Source organism: Polyodon spathula, chromosome 5 (assembly GCF_017654505.1).
Source record: "Polyodon spathula isolate WHYD16114869_AA chromosome 5, ASM1765450v1, whole genome shotgun sequence".
In the NCBI taxonomy this organism is placed as follows: domain Eukaryota; kingdom Metazoa; phylum Chordata; class Actinopteri; order Acipenseriformes; family Polyodontidae; genus Polyodon; species Polyodon spathula.
The window spans coordinates 13,172,892-13,193,188 of record NC_054538.1 but is presented as its reverse complement, the minus strand read 5'-3'; the positions used below and the strand labels follow the sequence as shown (position 1 = coordinate 13,193,188).

The following is a 20,297-nucleotide window of genomic DNA, read 5'->3' as shown; positions in this document are numbered from 1 at the left end:
TTCTACTTGTTCTTGGTGAAAGAACCTTCCTTCTTCCAGATCGAGGGATCGTTGTGACAGTACCATGAGTCGTGTACTTGATAATAGAAACCATAAAATTGGAATACTCAAATGCTTGGAAATCTTCTTGTATCCTTCTCCAGCTTTATGATAATAAATAATTTTCTGCCTAAGGACATCAGATATCTCTTTACTTTTTCCCATATTGACTTATTGGTTATGACAACAATCATCCTATGCCTAACCTTTTTATACTCTCAAAGAATGTTCACCAACAGTCCAGCATTTTCTAGACTTTACTAGAACTAGGTTCAGCATTATCATGTTGAAATTTCTAGCACCTTGTAGAGAATACTATTATAGCATCAAAGGGTATGAATACTTTTGAATTAGCATTTGTGGAGCAAAAAAATAATGCTGAAATAAATAATTGTAGACATCTATTTCCCATTGTGTGTGTGTGTGTGTTTGTGTGTGTGTAAATCTTTTAACAATGGTCATTTAAAGCAGTGCTGTATACTGACACACAAAAACTCAAGGCATTTTATTCAGCATTGGCATCTGTACCCAGCTCCAGAAGACCTGCAGTTTAAACCTTCTGACTATCTTAGTACAGGGTCCCATGTACAGGATAATTACATTAAGTTCATTTATAGGTTTCACGATGCATCATAATGTGAAAACAGGTCATACATTATCATTGTTTATGATAGGTTGTACCGTAGTTCTTTTTACCATCACAGCACTCGGATTCATACTGCATATACCATGTTCTCCTTGTTTTCTTTTGGGTTTTTTTGTTTTTTCATCTGGTGACCATTATCCCATTCCACTCATTAAGCCCATGTTTTGTTTTTTTTCCTGTGTTCTATTGCTTTTTTATTTCTTCCATCATCACTAGGTTGCAGCACAGCCTGGATATGGCCAATCGGTTGGCTGATGAACATGCGTTGATAGCCGTTTACGTGAGCCGGCTACAGAATGGCACACGGTCAGTGTTGAATATTTTGAAAGTCATATAATTTCAAAAAAAGCAGGTAAAGCCAATAACAGTTTGTAAATGTTTCATATACTACAAGTTTAATATGTGCAAGTTTCACAAAGAGCTGCTACCACTTAGCAGGATGCCAGCTAGCAAGCGGTCTTATTTTTACCTCAAAAAACAACATTTTAAAATAGAACAATAAAGTGTAGTAGAAATCCACTCAGCAAGTCTATATGATTTAAGGATAATTGTTGTTTTGTTTGATTCTTTTTTTATATTTTGGATTTAGCAGTACTACCTAGAACTACTTTGAGAAACTAGCCATTCTCTCAGCCACAGTACAAGTGAGAAGTAGGCCTAGCAGGTACCATAAATGACATGTTTAATGTACATGTCGACGTATTATATCCATATAAATTACAGTTGGCGCCACTTAATTGGGACACTAATAATTGAGATTTCTGTTCAAATGGGTCAGAACTTCGGGTGATGGTTCTTTTCAGTGCTTCATATGTCGTTTAATTGGGATAGGGTCTTTTGATGAATGGAGATCGCTTTTTAGAGCAAGACAGGTTTGCTTTGCACAGTGATTATGCTGTGACTTGCGTAAACCAGATGGAGCTCTTATGGAGCTGGAGTCTTCTGTGGTTTCTCAGGCTGTTGTGGCAAAGAAAGCTGGCGTGTCAACATCGCAGGTTATAAGATGTGATTTCATTATTTTTCTTTTCATTTAGAAATTTAAAAAAAACAGTAAAAACACTTCTCTCCTTGTGCATTAAGAATATACATTTGAGTAAGGTCCTCTCAAATGCCTCTTGTTTAATTGGGACAGCCACTTATTCAGGATATTTTTACATCTCCCAAAGTGTCCTGATAAAGCAGTGCCGACTGTATATATATATTAAAAAAAAAAATGTGATGCTTTTCTGTAGCTTTGTACTTTAATCTTTGCATGACAAACATGGGTTTTATGTGACTTGAAGATTTCCTTTGTGGATAAGGTAGGTGATTTTTCTTTTGTCAGATTTTCTAACAGACAATTCTGCACAAAACCAGACATGTAATTGGATCCCTCATGGAAGCAAAAAAAAAATAAAAATAAAACCTAAGATGCATAATGCTGCACCAAACAGGAGTTGCAGTAGAGCATAAAATGGGTGCATGTGGTCCATTAAAAGCAAGGAAATGTTTAGATACCTTTTGAAAGTTTATTTATTTATTTATTTATTTGTTTGTTTTTTATTTCAGTGTTTTAGAAAGCCCAAGCAGATTAGATGAAGAACACAGACTCATTGCCAGGTATGCAGCTAGACTGGCAGCAGAAGCTGGAAATTCTACTGTGAGTACATGCTATTGCACACATGGTCTGTTTTTTGTTTGTTTGTTTGTTTGTTTTATTGTATACAAAAAAAATATATATATATTACAATTACATGAATCTGTATTCTGGTTTATGCATTGGTTGTGTGTTTTGCTAATTATTTTTTACTTTTCTTTGTATCTGTATGTGTACATTTTCTAAACAAACTGCGTAGTTATTCTGTCATTATTCTGCCATGTATTCATTATTTTAACAAATATATACGTTGGCCCAGACATAAAAACAGGAATAACCTTTAAATTCTCCAGATTCAAACTTCAAGGAGTTGTTATTGGAATAATAATCAGAATAGTGTCAGCTAAAAGAATGCCGTATTGAAAAGATTGTTTGCTTAGTCATTTCCTCTAAACTCATATCTTTATCTAGTACCATTACCTCAGACCTTTTCAACAACCCAAGAAGAAGAATATGAGCTTGACAATTCTGAGAAATTTAAATAGCCTTTGAAAATTTATAGCCCTGTATAGTTTCTTATTAAACTTCCATCTTTCTTTATTCAGTGCTTATTCATTGCTATACAGTGATAATGTTCTGTAGATCGAGAAACATTGCGAACGCAACACAAGGAGACAAGTAAAAAGGATACAACTTACTAACTCATAACTGTGTTTTTGTTACAAGACCTCTCATCTTTCGCACATTAGGAGACACAGTTAAATGACAAGACCTCTAGTCAAAGGCTCTGCAAAGTTGAATTACTGTCTATCTTAATCTTACAGCAACGGCCTCCAACAGACTTGGGGTTTAACTTTGATGTCAATAAGCAACAGCGACAGCTTATTGTAGAACTCGAAAACAAAAACAGGTAAGACATTAGCAAATAAAGAACTATTCAATCAGTTGCAACATACCAGCAATTTAGTCCATATCAAGTGGACTAAAATGCAAATTAGAAAATCCTGCAAATCTGTACTTACTTAATCCTGATTGCAGCGTACCAAACCGATGATCCAGGTAATTGGTTTAATTGATCGGAACAAGTTGGACCGATAATAGGGACTAACTTACAGCTATGGCCAAAAGTTTTGCATCACCCTATAGAAAAAACAAGTCAAATGAAACCTGCTAAATAATTTTATGTTAATATATTAAATTACGTGCCGCTTTGTAGTTTTCCATATTCTTAACAAAAAAACTGACAAATTGAAAAATGTGACTGTGGCAGAGCAAAGCTCTGCCCTTTTAAATTGGCAGGGATGGGGTTAACTTCCCCTGCCTGCCTGGGTTTATTATGTTCAGGTGGCTGGGGTTGATTAGTTGATTAGGTTGATTAACGATCAATCAGCGCCCAGCCACCTGATATAAAAGGAGGCCTCAGCTTCTCATTTGGGAGAAGGGAGCTGAGGAAGCAGGTTGGTGTTTGTTTTGTGGTTTTTTGAATTTTCTAAATCCAGTGAAGGCATTGCCCAGCCTGGAAACTTTATTTTTGTGAGTTTTGTTTTTGCTTTATTTGTGTTTGAGTATCTGTTATTTTGCCCTTGTGCACTTTATTTTTGTTTATTTATAATAAAATAGTTATTTTTTTGAACTGCAGTCTGTCTCTGGGCCTCTATCCACTCGCCAGCCTGCCACATTTGGTGTCAGAAGTGGGATAGCGCCACCTAGAGGCTCAGAGCAGTATTTATTTATTTTTTTTTTTTTTTGAAAAAAAAAATGGGAAAGAAGAGCAGACAGTGGAAAAGGCAGGACAAGCAGCAGCTGAAGAAATGTAAGCTGCTGCAGCCACCGCTGGAGGACCCGGCCAGCCTCTTCCCCTGGTGTTCCTGGTGTGGGAAGGAGGACCATCGTTGGCGGTCCTGCCCAGACGTGCCACCGGCAAACTGGTGTGGCCGGTGTGAGGAGGACGGCCACAACTGGGCAGGATGCCCCTACAACCAGGCCCAGGAAGAGGTGCCGTGTTCACCCCGGGCATCAGGGGCCACCCCACTACCTCCAGCACCACCACCTTCACCACCGTCCCAGGAGATCTGGGACTGGTTGATGCACCCTGAGGCAGACCTCGTCCACGATCTCCCCATAGTTATCAACACGCTGTGGCGTCGAGATGGGGAGAGGTGGGAACAGTGGGAGGAACAGCACCACCCGGCCTCCTTCCCAGAGGTTGCCCTCATGGTGGTTAATTACCTGGCGGTAGACATGGGAGATCCACCGGTCACTCCAATAAAGAGGGGTGAGCCGCCTTCCCGAGAGCCAGAGAGGGGTGAGCCGCCTTCCCGGGAGCCAGAGAGGGGTGAGCCGCCTTCCCGGGAGCCAGAGAGGGGTGAGGAGCTGCCGTCGCTCCCAGAGCCAGAGAGGGGTGTGGAGCTGCCGTCGCTCCCAGAGCCAGAGAGGGGTGAGCCGCCTTCCCGGGAGCCAGAGAGGGGCGAGGAGCTGCCGTCGCTCCCAGAGCCAGAGAGGGGTGAGGAGCTGCCGTCGCTCCCAGAGCCAGAGAGGGGTGAGGAGCTGCCGTCGTTCCCAGAGCCAGAGAGGGGTGAGGAGCTGCCGTCGCTCCCAGAGCCAGAGAGGGGTGAGGAGCTGCCGTCGCTCCCAGAGCCAGAGAGGGAGGAGGATCTGCTGTCGCTCCCAGAGCCAGAGAGGGAGGAGGATCTGCTGTCGCTCCCAGAGCCAGAGAGGGAGGAGGATCTGCTGTCGCTCCCAGAGAGAGAGAGGGAGGAGGATCTGCTGTCGCTCCCAGAGCCAGAGAGGGAGGAGGATCTGCTGTCGCTCCCAGAGCCAGAGAGGGAGGAGGATCTGCCGTCGCTCCCAGAGCCAGAGAGGGAGGAGGAGCCTCCGTCGCTCCCAGAGCCAGAGAGGGGTGAGGAGCCTCCGTCGCTCCCAGAGCCAGAGAGGGGTGAGGAGCTGCCATCGCTCCCAGAGCCAGAGAGGGAGGATGATCTGCCGCCGCTCTCAGAGCCCCGAGAGGGAGGAGCCGCCGCCGCTGCCGCTCTCAGAGCCCGAGAGGGAGGAGCCGCCGCCGCTCTCAGAGCCCGAGAGGGAGCCGAGGTCAGCCGCCGCCGCCGGGGGAGCCAGCCGCCGCTCTCAGAGCCCGAGAGGGAGGAGCCGCCGCCGCCGCCTCCAGCCCGTCCGGGCCGCCTCCGCCACCAGAGGGAGCCGGGCCGCCTCCGCCACCTCCGCCACCAGAGGGAGCCGGGCCGCCTCCGCCACCAGAGGGAGCCGGGCCGCCGTCGCCGCCTCCGCCACCAGAGGGAGCCGGGCCGCCGTCGCCGCCTCCGCCACCAGAGGGAGCCGGGCCGCCGTCGCCATGCTACCTTGGACATTCGGGGCCCCCTCAACCAAAGAAGGCTTGGGGGCTCCGACATCAACCCCGCCCACCACCACCCACCATAACAGCCCACCCAAGGGACATAATTGGACTCTTGGGGGGAGGAGGGTGGGGGGGGGGGAGTTGGCCGATTGCGGCCGGTGTACGTTGTACATGGGGGGAGGTGTGTGGCAGAGCAAAGCTCTGCCCTTTTAAATTGGCAGGGATGGGGTTAACTTCCCCTGCCTGCCTGGGTTTATTATGTTCAGGTGGCTGGGGTTGATTAGTTGATTAGGTTGATTAACGATCAATCAGCGCCCAGCCACCTGATATAAAAGGAGGCCTCAGCTTCTCATTTGGGAGGAGGGAGCTGAGGAAGCAGGTTGGTGTTTGTTTTGTGGTTTTTTGAATTTTCTAAATCCAGTGAAGGCATTGCCCAGCCTGGAAACTTTATTTTTGTGAGTTTTGTTTTTGCTTTATTTGTGTTTGAGTATCTGTTATTTTGCCCTTGTGCACTTTATTTTTGTTTATTTATAATAAAATAGTTATTTTTTTGAACTGCAGTCTGTCTCTGGGCCTCTATCCACTCGCCAGCCTGCCACAGTGACATTTCGAAATCTAACATAAAACACTGTACTTCTGTTATGGCTTCTGACTTTTGCAATATTATTTTGTAGTTTCTTCGATTACAGATCTATAAAAGATCTAAATTATCTTCAAATATTTTTTCTTTTTTATTATGTCTCAATCCTAAAATTCTAGGTACAAAACATTTGGTCATAGCTGTATAAACCCTTCTTTAATAATCTGATCTGTGGAATCCAATGTCACATTTCAAACTGGCAGATCATACTTGCATTTAAGCTGCTGACACCTCGACACACAGAAAAGTTTAATTGCATGATAATGGACCATTAGTTGTATGTAGTTAAAGCATATTAACTGAAATTGTATTGCATAAAACTGAAAACCATCCAAAGGAACAGAATTTAAAACATTTATTTTAAATGTAGGAACTATCTATATATATATATATATATATATATATATATATATATATATATATATATATATATATATATAGATATATATTGTGCAAGACTTTATTCTCACTTATCTGGAGGCAGTGTGGTCTGGTGGTTGAAGAAAAGAGCTTGTAATCAGGAGGTCCTCAGTCCTCACTCACTGTGTGACCTTGAGCAAGTCACTGAACCTCTGCGCTCCGTCTTTCGGATGAGATGTTGTTGTAAGTGACTGCAGTTCATGCATAGTTCACACTGTAGTCTCTGTAAGCTGCCTTGGATAAAGGCGTCTGCTATATAAACAAATAATAATAAAATCTGACTGCCTGAACGTGACGAACATAAGAAATGTACGGAATAAAGTTTTCAGATTTACTAGTCAATTTAGAGGAAAAATACAGCTGTCTCTGCAAAACAACGTAAGCTCTAAATCCTTAGGATGAGTAAGTGTACTAAGTTAAGTCTTATCCTTCACTGTACTAAATGAATCCACTTGGTACACTGCAGCCAGGATCTTGTTTAGTCTGATTTAGCAGATGATCATCTACCTGTGATGATTTGCTTCTGGTATACTACAATCAGGATTAGCAGGTGTACTAACTGTAGTCCAATCAAGTGGGCTAAACCTGCTTAATCCACTAGTTCTCACATCAAAGGGACTGCATTTGGTACACTGCAATTGACCCGTTATGTTTTAATGCAATTCAGTATGTTTTTTTTTTTATTTATTATTATTATTATTATTATTACACGGCCCTAAATTACATATTTAACTGGTTTATTTCTGCTTTGATGGCTTTATTTAATGTAATTTCTGGTAAAATTGTGCTTGTCATATTACGATTTATTAGTAAAAATCTTTGAGGATCTTGCCCTTTTGATTCTCAAATGTTTCTCACCTCCGGATTGCTGTGTGCAACTCTCCTGGTGATTGATCTAATTTTTGTCGTCGTTGGTATGTTAAGAGAGATCCTGCAAGAAATCCAGCGCCTGAGACTGGAGCATGAGCAAGCCTCCCAGCCCACGCCGGAGAAAGCCCAGCAGAATCCCACACTGCTTGCTGAGCTGCGACTCCTCAGGTAACAGCAAGGTTTTCACAGATCAGCACAATAACCTACATTGCTCTCACCAGAGGGCACAATTGAAAGCAATGCTGTTCTTGTTTTTTTTGTATTTTTAAACAGCAGAGTAAAGCTGGTCCGGACGCCTTGTCGCTATACAGGAAGCTCCGGACCTGCAGCTTTACTTATCTTTGCGAAACACGAAGTGCACAAAGCAAGCTCTTCAGTTGGCTTACTAGTAATGCTGTTAGCCTGTTCTCACATTCAGTGTGTGTTTCAAATTAAGAGCTTCAGTATTTGTTTATTTGAAAGTTAAGCAAAAAAGTTAGTTCTATTATCTGGAATGTATGCAAGGGGATTTTTATTGTTTTTCTCTGTTGCTTGGACGGGCTCACAATACATTTTTGGGCATCATTATATAAACAGTTTAAAGTATTTCCTGTTTTATTGTGTACATACATACATGTACACACACATTGTATTCATTCTTATGTTCCACTTTTGCCATTAATGTAATGCATGTCAGTTACTTTATGCATCAGCACCTTAAGTAAAAAATTAAAAAGGTGATGAAACTAGTTTTGCTTATTTTCCCCCAGTTCTCCAGTCAGACAAGGCATCACATGGTTTGTCTTTGTGTTGCTCAAACAGGCAGAGGAAGGACGAACTGGAGCAGAGAATGTCGGCACTGCAGGAGAGCCGGCGAGAGCTGATGGTGCAGCTCGAAGGACTAATGAAGCTGCTTAAGGTAAGAGGGAGATTCCTGATTCCAGATACTGGACTCCTGTGTGTTTTTATAGGAATCCAAAAAAATTATTAAATGACTCGCACCAAAACATTATCTATTAGGGAAAATTAAAAAAGAGGGTTTTAAAGAGACTGACCACACTGTCCAGCAACATTGCTTATAATAGAAGCCTGGTGTACTGTATTGTTGGTGAAACAAAGGTCTGATCCATAGCCGTTTTTACTGGGGGAAGCTGTATAGCAAAGCTTCACACAAGGGAAATATTGAATGGCTTCAATGGTAGTTTACCGGGCAGAACTAAGCAGTCACAGTTTCTGCTGTACGTGTTAAAACTTAACTATACCTGCTGTACGTGTTAAAACTTAACCATTCATGATGCTTGTCTATTTGGACATGGGCTGTTAGTATCATAGTAGAAGTGGGTTGTTTATTGGGGCACAGGCAGGGTGACAAAAAGGCAAAAAAAATCACAAAAAAAGTCTGGTGAACCTGGAGCCTCACCCTAAGCACATACTGTAAAAAGATCTTCACTATTGCTCTACTTGTTCTGCGAATACAAGATTGTACCCACAAAACATGAGCTTGTCAAATAAAGTGCCCAGCACTGCTCCCAGTCTCCAGCTGCTCACTTTCAAAGGTGACATGCTGGCACATGGTTGTGTGTTGACACACAGTGTTAACTGTCAATTGCTTTTCACCTGTTGGAGAGATTTAAGAGTCCTTAAATGGTAATAACCCTTTTTTTCTCTTATCATACCAATTGCTTTTTCGCATTTTAGCATGTTTTTACTGTAAGAATATTAAAAAAATAAATAAAAAAAAAAAAATCTATAATCTCATTTTTGAGGCCCTATATAGGTATTCCGGTCCCCTTTTTTTTTTTACATTAAAAAATAATAATTAAAATAAATACATTTTTTAAATAATTAAAAAAATAATAAAACAATTATAATTAATTATCTCATAAACATAGATTCAGATGTATGATTAGTGTCCTGGATTTTCTTATATACACACATACTGTTTTTACATAATTAACATAGCTTTGTGTTCATTGTATATATCTGCATAGATTGAACCCCCATTTTGGTATTCTGCCTATCAGTACTGCTCAATTCACTATCAAATCAAATTTACATTTAATCTACCGCCCCATATACACAGAGAGCATCTCAGGGCGCTTTAGGGTGTCAGCAAAGGAAAAAAGCAAAAAACAAACACTTTAGTCTACAAAATCTGCAAAAAATAAAATAACAAAAATATTATATAACAAAAAAACCTGATCAAACAAAGTGTTTTTAAATGTGTTTTAAAAGGAAAGAGAGTGGATGCTTCTAATGTCCCTAGGTAGGGAGTTCCATAGTGTGGGTGCTAGATGGCTAACAGAACGCGATCCATACATGGCAGTTTGAACAGTACACTAAGTAGGTCAGCCTCCTCACACCGCAGCACCTGACTAGGAACATAGGGGAGTATGAGATGAAAAAGATAGGAGGGTGCCAGGCCATGTAATGCTTTAAATGTAATCAATACAGTTTTGTAATTTATTCTCTGAGTGATCGGTAACCAGTGAAGAAGGGACAAAATGGGGGTTATGTGACATCGGGACTTTACATGAGTCAACACTCTAGCTGCCAAATTTTGGGCTAGGTTAAGCCTGGAAATAGCACATTTTGGAAGTCCAGCCAGTAGGGCGTTGCAATAATCAAGCCTAGAAGTAATGAAGGCATGGATCAAGAAAAAGTGGAGATTTGAAAAAAACATTACTAGCAAGATTTAGTTTTTTTTTTTAAGTAATGGCGTAATAATAGCTAATTTACATTTTCCAGAAGGTAAGGATAAATTAATAATATATAGTACAATAAAAGCCATTTTGTCAAATTGAATCTTCAAAAGAACAGAAAGAAAAGGGTCCAGAATACATGTGGTAGCCTTCACAGACGCAAACACGTTGGCAAGCATAACAGATGTTGCAGCTAATAAGTTAAATTTGATATTATTGTTATTAGAGAAGGTAACTTGGTACAGAAACCACCACTAGATTCAGAAACAGCAGCAGCATCACAAATAGTTAATGTTTTTGACACGAAAAAATCAATAAGCTCCTAACAATGGCCATCGGAAAGGGAACACATAGTAGAATTTACAGGGGGTGACAACAGTTTACTAATGGTGGAAAAAAGCACTGGAGTTTTCCTTGATGATATTGGAAACATATTTTTCTTAGCCCTTAAGGCCTTTCTGTATTCTTCAGATGCTCTTGCCAGATCTGCTTATGGGTCACTAAGTAAGATTTCTTCCAAGCTTTTTCCAATTCATGAGTTTGAGATTTCGTAGCCCCTTAACTCATCTGTGAACCAAAGGGATTTTTTTGGAATTACAGCTTTACGGGTCTTAATTGGAGCCAGGTCATCAGTTATTTCAGAAAGAGAGTGAATATAAGCATTTCCACAGCAGTCTACATCATAACTAGCGGAGAATTTCAAGTTTTGAAACCGCATTACATTTTGAAAAGCTGTTGAAACAACTGCCGTATCCAGTCGCCTCCAAGAGTGGCAGGAGATAGGTCGGTCAGCTGATTCAACAGCAGAAACTGAAAATCTTAAAAAGTAACAGAAAATGATCAGAAAGACCCAAATTAGAGATAAATCTGAAATAATCAAATCACAGGTAAAAAACAAATCTGTTAGTCCAAATGTGTTTCCCTTAGTGTGAGTGGGTACAGAAACAAACTGTGTGAAATCAAAAGATGATAATAAAGAGTTAAATTGAGCCACCATGGAAGATGTTGGTAGGGAAGGTAAATTAAAATCACCCAAAATGAATACCCGTTCAGTTGAGAGACATAAAGTAGAAAATGCATTTAGGAAGTCAAGATTTTGTTTAGGAGGTCGATAAACTGTAACAATCTTTTAAAAAGTAGTGTGCAGAATGAAACTTTGTAATATATTCAAAAGAATTTAAAGTATCTGGTTGGTTCAAGCGAGGAAAATTTTGGACTGAATTTAAAATAACTGCTACACCTCCCCCATGGCATTGAACTCGATGTTTATGAAAAAATATGTAACCAGGAGGAGATGCTTCTACCAATGGGGATAAATCGTTTTCAGTGAACCAGGTCACCGTAAGCCCACGAATATCTATCAGTATGTTTATCAGTGATTATACCATGTACAGAGATAGCCTTATTTAAAAGGGAGCGTACATTCAAACAAGCAACAGATATGTTATGCAAATATTTGGAAGCGGGTATAACTGAGACAGAATTTAAACAAAGAATATAAACTAAAGTTGAGGGAGTAACCCCCTCAGTGTCAAAGCAAACAGCGTGTCTGCATTTATACTTGACTTTACTGTCTCTATATTAATATTATCAGGGCCAGAAACCACATATCTAGAGCACGGTGGGTGATATAGTTCCTGTTTAGCAAAACCAGTGCTTTACAAAGAAAGTCGAAAAAGGAGACTGTTTACAGATGCTGTTTCCTGCACAGACATTAAAAAACAAGAACACAAACCAAACAGGACAGGGCAAGTATATGTGATAACAAAATCAACTCAAATCAAATAAAAATCATGCAGAGAGAGAGAGAGAGAGAGAGAGAGATGGCAGCCACAGTGTGCTCAGCATCTCACTGAAACAGCCATTTTCTATGGTTATAAAATGAACTGCAAAAACAGTTTTACATATGGTTTTTCAGACTGCTTCCAAAAGACACAGACAAGCTCATCACTTGTGCGCCATGCTTGGCTGCACAGGTGTTCTTACATCTCCGGCAACACCCGCGAGGTCTCAGCTGCCACCAGAGTTCTTTGAGTTAGACACAGTTCACAGTTTTTAAGCTGTTTAGTTTGAAATAAAACACAGAACAATGTTCTTTGTTTAAAAAGCCAAGAGCAGATTCTGCACAGACTGCACACAGCAGTTCAATTAAACGTGGCATCTTTGTGGCGGACATAAGAAAGCAATAGGTGCTCGCAGAGCTAAACGGACTCCAGACGCCTTGACTTCAATTGAGCTGGTTGCTCAGCAGGTAATTATCACCAACCTTTCCTACATTATATTTTTATTGTATTTCAGTATTTTGTTAAACATATTGGGCTCAATTGTCATTCTGTTTCTAGCAGTGCAAAATTTGCCACAATGTAAATGTTGATTTAAAAAAGAAAAAAAGTTAGAAACTACTCTGAACATTGATTTAAATGATTTAATGAACTAGTTTCAGAGTTCTAGAAATACTTAAATAAGACACCCTAAAATTAATAATCATATCATCTTTTCCAGACTACCATTTTGACAGTATTCTGTTCAGGTGCCACACAATAAAATAAACCTGAACGATATCTTTACAAATAGGAAGTCGTTACCCTTCAAGGACAAATCTGTCTGGTTTAATGCAAAAACAAAAAGCGCAAGCCCCTTCAGGCGATAAGGAAAGCCATCAGACTGTACAGCTGGCCTATATCCAGAGGGGTCTGCCTGGAAGCAGTACACACAAGAAAGACTGTAGAATGTGCAAGCTGATGTGCACTGAGCCAGTCAACAGCCAACCCCAGATCGTTATGAGAAACCTCTTTATAAGGTGATGGAAAGTTTCTTTCGACGTTAGAGCACGGCAAAAATGTACATATGTGTGTCTTGGTTCAGTGAGGAATTGTCACAATTAATTTGTTCACTTGAAGCCTATACAGAAACATTTTTGACTATTCCTCGAATGGAAGGGATTGGTTCACATGCAGTACACAGGAATGCTGTAGCACTGTATCTGAACTGTTTCCCTATTTTTTAAGTAGCAAAAAGGGCTGTAAGAAGTGTTTAGCCACATAAAGATGCTATTGTGCATGTATTTCTCTAAGTCTCACACGCAAGAAGCTTATCTTTCTAACCCTTTCTAATTCCATAGCTGAGCTGCAAATTTAACGTGTACTCTTAAAAGAAAGGAAATTGAGAGAAAGATTTGCCTGTTAAGAAATTAAGACCTTTGTTACGATGATGAAACAAGTAGGTTTTGACGATTTGTAACCCAGCGCAAATACTGTTATATTTTACAATATGTAGTGGCAGCTTAAAATCGCAGTGTGGCATTAGCTTTATGAATACTGTGCTGCTATTGAACTGTTCTAAAAATGATGTATACAGATATAATCCAGGTCTGGCAATGAAACGGGAAACAAGTAATGTGATTGGTCGAGCAAGGTTCCAGCTGTCCGTATATTGGATGGATACGGACAGTTGGAGTCTTGTCACAAAGTTGAAATCACTGTGCTGCATCACAGAATTTAAAGTACCGTTAGCCATCTTGTTTACAGTTAGAGATATACAGTCTATAAAACTGAGTGACCAATTACCAGCAAAAAAATCCCCTAATTAGTAAGTAGACATGTCGATTTTGAAGAAGAACAATGACATGAACTGGAAGATAGCAAAACAGAAAAATACCCCCCAAAAAAATCTCAGTCTTTTATACTCACTCGCACTAACTTTGTCACTTTTAGCAGTTTGTAAATGCTAAAGAAAAACACAGACACTTCTGCACATTATCCACCCCTCTCCAACACAGACAAATTACTGAAATCAGAGATGTCATTATTGTTTAGTTTTTTACTCCCGTTCTGCTGAAACAACGTCTTGCACTCGCAGAAAAAAAAAATGAATTCAGTGCCGTCTCAACTCCGCCTGCTGGTGGATCTTTTCAATGGCAATGTACAATTCAATATTTACTTACTTTTGCATGTTTCAATTAAATCAATTTGCTCAACTTAGTATGATCCCAAAGAACAGAGATCAGCCCTGCTTTTTATCCACTCTGGATATGTTCAGTGTCTGGCCAGTAGGGTTCACTGTTGTGCGATGAGGAGAAGCAATCCCAGCCTGTTTCCCATCCCCCACCCCGGGAGCGTCAGAGCCAATGTGAATCTAAGCCGTGTGACTCATCCTGCACAAATTCACTGTTTGACCTGCATTATAAATTCAAGGCGGCCTTTCAGGGTGTCCATGTAAGTCGAATATACAGACTTCTCTGGGTTTAGAGGCATTCGACTTCGTCATGTGCCCGAGGTGACCGTATATTTGACGTGTACAGATACCCTGTCGGGCCTTATTGCATACAAATATTTTTTTATATATCATTTTTAAAACAACATATAATATTGTTGTAAAAGAAACACACCTTCTAATCGTTATGCTGTCTTTGTGTTTAGTAACTGACGTCTTTGTTTCTACTTTGTCTTTTTTTCTTGTGCAATTCTGTTACTAATCTGTAATGTCTCTCTTTTTTTGCCTTTTTTGACTGTTGACTTTGCAGGACGAAGAACAAAAGCAGGCAGTAAGTTTGTCATTTAAGTGTGTAACTGCTGATGAAGTGTACTGCATGCGTGATATACTAAAAGATACAAAAAACATGGACTATTCAGTCGTCTTCATTTAGTGTGCTGCTGTTGCAAAAGCTAAATGCTAAATGTTTGCATGTATAGCTGTGTAATACAGAATAAAAAAGAAAACAAGCACACACAACCAAGTCTCATAAGATAACATTAACAAGATAGCAGTTTAAAGCTTAAAAACACAAACATAATACTGCTCAGTGATTCAAGTCAGGAGTGCAATGCATGACACAGATAGAAAACATCAACACTAAAACCAAGTACATTTTCACACTGAAGAGAAAATGTATATAACAGGGATTGTGGCATGAATTTGAATGCTTTGACTACCATTGAAACACGCTTCTTTACTGTATGTAGCTTAACATATTTAGTAATGTGTATAAGGATATTAAAATACAACATTAGTTTTCTAAAATGGATGAGGCAGTACTAAAGGTAATCATTGATCTGATATTGTTTTTTACAGTTTCAGTTTTAAATTGTAGCAGTGTTACTACCTTCAGTTAAGTGTTAAGTTTTTTTTTCTTTTTTTCAGCATCTATATTTGCTAAGCATGTTATAAGTATGTCTGTCTGCATGTCATATTTTCTTATGCACATTTCCAGTTTTGTCTTTTTATAATCGCTTCCAAAAGTTTTGCAACCCTGTTTTCTGTTTCTATATTTACACAACAAACCAATAACTCCAGTATATTTTCCTAAAATTCAATGTACTGTACAAAATAAGTAGTTATCCATCCAAAGTAGTTTTAAAAAAACGTATATAAAGTCTACACCCCCTTGAACTTTTTTCACATTTTGTTGTGTCAGTGCCTCAGTTTCATGCATTTAAATGAGGATTTTTTTCCACTTATCTACACGCCGTACTCCACACTGTAAAGTTTTTATTGAGAAAAAAATTATATATTAAAAATACAAAACTGAAAGATCATAATTGGATAAGTCTCCACCCCCTGAGTTAATACTTGGTGGAATACCTTTGACAGCAATTGCAGCTGTGAGTTGTTGGGGATAGGTCTCTACCAACTTTGCACACCTAGATTTGGTAATATTTTACCATTCTTCATTACAAAACTGTTCAAGCTCGTGTCAAGTTCCGTGGGGAGCGTTGATGGACAACAATCTTCAAGTCCTTCACTCAAGGACATTTACCTTTTTGTTCCTTAGCCGCTCCAGTGTAGCTTTGGCTGTGTGCTTTGGGTTGTTGTCATGCTGAAAGGTGAACTTCCATCCCAGTTTCAGCTTTCTTGCAGAGGGCAGTAGGTTTTCCTCAAGGACTTCTCTGTACTTTGCTCCATTCATTTTCCTTTCTATCCTGACAAGTGCCCCAGTCCCTGCCGATGAGAAACATCCCTATAATATGATGCTGCCACCACCATGCTTCACAGTAGGGATGGTGTTCTTGAAGTGTGTTGGTTTATTGGCGAACCAAAGGTTTGGTTTGTTTTGTCGACACAAGCATTGTCAGACCACAAAACTTTTTTGCCACATGGCTACAGAATCTCCTGATTGTTTTTTTGCATACTTCAAACAGGATTCAAGGCGGTCTTTCTTGAGTAATGGCTCACTTGCCACCCTACCATACAGGCCATATTTGTGGAGTGTTTGGGATATTGTTGTCACATGCACACTGACCAGTCTTGGCCATAAAAGCCTGTAGCTCTTGCAAAGTTGCCATTGGCCTCTTGGTAACCTCTCTGATCAGTCTTCTTCTTGCTTGGTCATCCAATTTGGAGGGACGGCCTGATCTAGGCAGGGTCTTGGTGGTGCCATACACCTTCCACTTCTTAATAATTGTCTTGACTGTGCTCCAAGGGATATTCAAGGTCCTTGATATTTTTTTTTACCCATCCCCTGATCTGTGCTTTCTTTTGAAAGCTCATTGGTGCTCATGGTTGAGTCTTTGCTTTGAAATGCATTACCCAGCAGAGGGAACCTACAGGAGCTGCTGAATTTATCCTGAAATCATGTGAATCACTACAATTTAACACAAGTGGAGGCCACTTAACTTGGTGTGTGATTTTGAAGGCAATTGGTAACACCTGCATTAATTTCGGATTGCTATTACAAGGGGGGTGGACACTTATCCAACCAAGCTATTTCAGTTTTTATTTTTAATAAATTTTCTACAAATTTCTAGAATATTTTTTTCACTTGGAAGTTGTGGGGTGGGAGGTGTAGATAAATGAAAAAAAAAAAACAGTTTTAGTGCATTTTAATTCCAGGCTATAAGGCAACAAAAGGGGAATATTTTGAAAGTGGGTGTAGACTTTCTATAGGCATGCCTGCCTCTTGAAGACAGATTATTGAGCTAATATTCAGTGTCTGATTATGCAATCTTACTGACACCTCATTGGTTTTACACTTAGCATAAATCCAGTATTACTGTAAATAGTGTAAGAGCAGTTACTGCCCAAAACATTTCATAATGCAAGAAAATTCGACAAGCTTATTAGGGGTGGCGCCAATACCTGACTGGAAAATACTTCCTGAAAGCTGTACGGTAAATGGCAGACTCGGTGTGCCTCCAGGGTGATTGACTCAACTACCCAGGCAGGAATGTTTAATCTGATTAACCCCCGTCCACAGAGTTTGTGACATTTCAGACCTCTCCTAGCTCAGCCACTCTATCTATTGCTCAACCCTCCTTCATTTGAAAGTGCAGCAGCAGCTCGTTTTAATATAAAATACTTTTGTTCATAAAATATTTGTAGATACACCTGCAGTTTATAAATAGGGGGGGTCTTGTCTTTTAGTTTAATTTAAAGGTTTTGCTGCGAGGAGAATGTAGAAAACCGACAAACTAGGGTGAAACTTTTTATTAAATGCATCTTATAAAGTGTATAATAAAAAAAATTGAGATGGACAAACATTACAATTACTGTTCGTAAGTGCATTAACATTAATAAAGACTAGTCCCTTATTAAGGTTGTACCCTCGTTTTCTCGTTCTTTATTCCGCTTTTAAATGTGAAAGTTAAGACTTGAGGGGGGCTTAAAAGCCCATTTAGTTGTTTCACAGCAGAACACTGTAAATGAAAGTGATTTTATTACTATTATTATGGTAGTATTGTTAATACAGTATACATTTTATCTAACAGTTATTGCCAGTCTGTCCGGGTTCACCAATCCTGGACATGCATTTGTTCCCCCAGAATACTGGCAGGAGATTGGGTTCCAAATGGCATGCCCAGGATTGGTGAAGGCAGATAGAGGGCGTGGTTTAATGTGAAGAGATAATTAGGAGTGCAAGCCTGAGTGCAGCTGTGCGAGTGAGTGACAGAGGTTGTGTTGGTGAGAGCGAGAGGTAGACTGGTATTTCACAGAGAGAGAGAGGTTTTTATTATTTTGTTTTGCTGTGGCTGGCGTGCTCCTTAACTGTTTATTTGACCTGTGCTAATAAACTGCTGAATTCAAGCACAAAGCTACTGCTGTGTGGAGCGTGCTTTCATTTTACACGTAAAGTTACAATATGTTATTTTAAGAATCTTATTTTTGTAAATATTGTACTGTTTACTGGAGGGGGGGGGGGGGCATAGCAAAAAAAAAAAAAAATCTCTGAAGGGGGGCTCAACCCCTCCTATAGACCTATATTAGCTGCATAGGACTTGCATCCAACTATTGAGTGGCAATCATGGTAAAGCTGAAAGATCTAAGAGACTGCAAAAGGGGTATGTTAGTGAGATCCTGAGCAGCCGACTAATCACTTAGTGCACTGGTTCCCTTGACCTGCTCCTCCGTCAATTCAAGTGGGTTATGACGGGATCGAGTGTGCATCCCCTTTAGTGAAGTCTTTCTGTAATTTTGTGGTTACAATGCACAGAGCAGGGGAAGCAGTAACTGCTTATATATTTTGTTTCTGTTAAGCCTCTGCAGTGAAGCCAAAGGCAGATTATATTAAATGATTTAATTACTGTCACATCAAAAGTAGCTGTTATGGTGTATTCTAGGGGTGATTTAGTGAATGTTTGAGCTGTGAATACAGTGTGATAAATTAGACAGATGGTATCATCCATACCTTAGAAAAAAGTAAGTCATGAAAATATATGACCAAAAGAGGGTGCCAGAAACTTGTGAAGCCTTTAGAAACTAATCCAAATCACATGTTGCTCTAAGTAGTATTCACATTGTTAACTTAAGAGACTGACAATAATAAAGAAATGTTACAGTTCAATTAAGAGTACAAATACAAGCACTGAACAAGTGTTGCAGGTTTAAACTAAAAATGCCCAAATAAAAAATGTTCAATCAGCGGAGACAGTAGTAGGAATACAGTATTGTATGAAATATCCTAAAGTTAACACTGCAGTCATGTGGAAAGGTTGGATGAAACATTTCAAAATGCTTACCGCTTGAATTTATTTGTGCTGTATCCTGTTATGTTGGCATGCTGTCATTTTGGCTCCACCATAGATTCATTTCCTGATAAATGCTTGTTTCTAGACTTGAATCTGAACAAGCACCTTTCACTAATATACTGTAATTAGATGTAATGAAATAATTTTACACACTGATGTTGGAGCCATATTGGCAGCAGGTCAGTTTTTAAAACTGAGAATTTTGATAATAACAGTAGTGGTTAGATTATCAAATAGAAAATGCTGAGGAAGTTAATGTACAGCTGTGCTAAATATTATTCTGTGCCAGGAAATACAGGGAGTCTGGATTCAATTTACCATTGCTTATTAATATGTCTAGCCCAAATAACATGCTTATTATCTCCACCTGTAGTCCTGTGGCTTTAACGTACTAAAGTCATGTTAAATCTTGTAAAAGAATGGTGTGAGAGTCAAACTTGCCCTGACACACACCTGAAACGTTTTAAAAGAAATTGTACTAAAACAGACTCCTGTGAATTACAGACTGCAGACCTCCAGCTTGTAAAATGTGTTTTATTTTAATATAGATAGATACTGTTGGCACTCGTTTCTATTCATGCTCTGAATGTGGGTTGTGCTGAACAACCTATCAAGCAGGTAGTTTGAGAAGTCAGGTGGCTCAGATTCTGGGAATGTAATTTCTGCAGTACAGTGGGAGTATAGGGATGACACTAACAACTGAACACAAACAGATTTCCAGAAAACCAGGTTTAGCTAAAATAGTCTACAATTTAACATTTATTGTTTTTCAGATGAGCATTTAAATATTTAGGAACATTTGTTGTATAATCAATTTGGAATGTGACACAACAGTTGTCTCTGCTTTTATAAATATTAGGTTTAATAGTGAAATATCTTGACATGCCTATTTTTGTCCTGTGAAACACACACAGTCATAGTTCTGGCCCCAGTTTCCTGCGCCTCTCTTTTTGTATGTCGCTTTATTCAGCATGGCTGGTAGCTCTGCAGGTACACTACTATTAGGGTTGGAACGATTTACGATAATTTCGTTGAAAAGGCAGTGAGTGAAAGCAGCAGTGAGTGCTCTCTTTCAAAACAGCTTAACAAAAAAGAAAAAAACACTACAAGTTCAGT

General features: G+C 39.7%; 1 protein-coding gene across 7 annotated transcripts in view; it reads left to right on the top strand.

The window, feature by feature from the left end:
- Nucleotides 1-20,297, top strand: part of LOC121315582 (dystrobrevin beta) — a 128,992-nt gene that overhangs the window by 88,312 nt on the left and 20,383 nt on the right. For 4 of the 7 annotated variants that reach the window (XM_041249804.1, XM_041249801.1, XM_041249800.1 and 1 more), the window contains 6 exons: nt 902-991; nt 2,234-2,324; nt 3,086-3,171; nt 7,595-7,708; nt 8,342-8,438; nt 14,744-14,764. In XM_041249804.1, coding sequence (XP_041105738.1) covers nt 902-991; nt 2,234-2,324; nt 3,086-3,171; nt 7,595-7,708; nt 8,342-8,438; nt 14,744-14,764 — 499 coding nt within the window. The remainder of the gene's footprint in view (nt 1-901; nt 992-2,233; nt 2,325-3,085; nt 3,172-7,594; nt 7,709-8,341; nt 8,439-14,743; nt 14,765-20,297) is intronic. The other 3 variants (XM_041249805.1, XM_041249803.1, XM_041249806.1) reach the window with 3 other exon arrangements.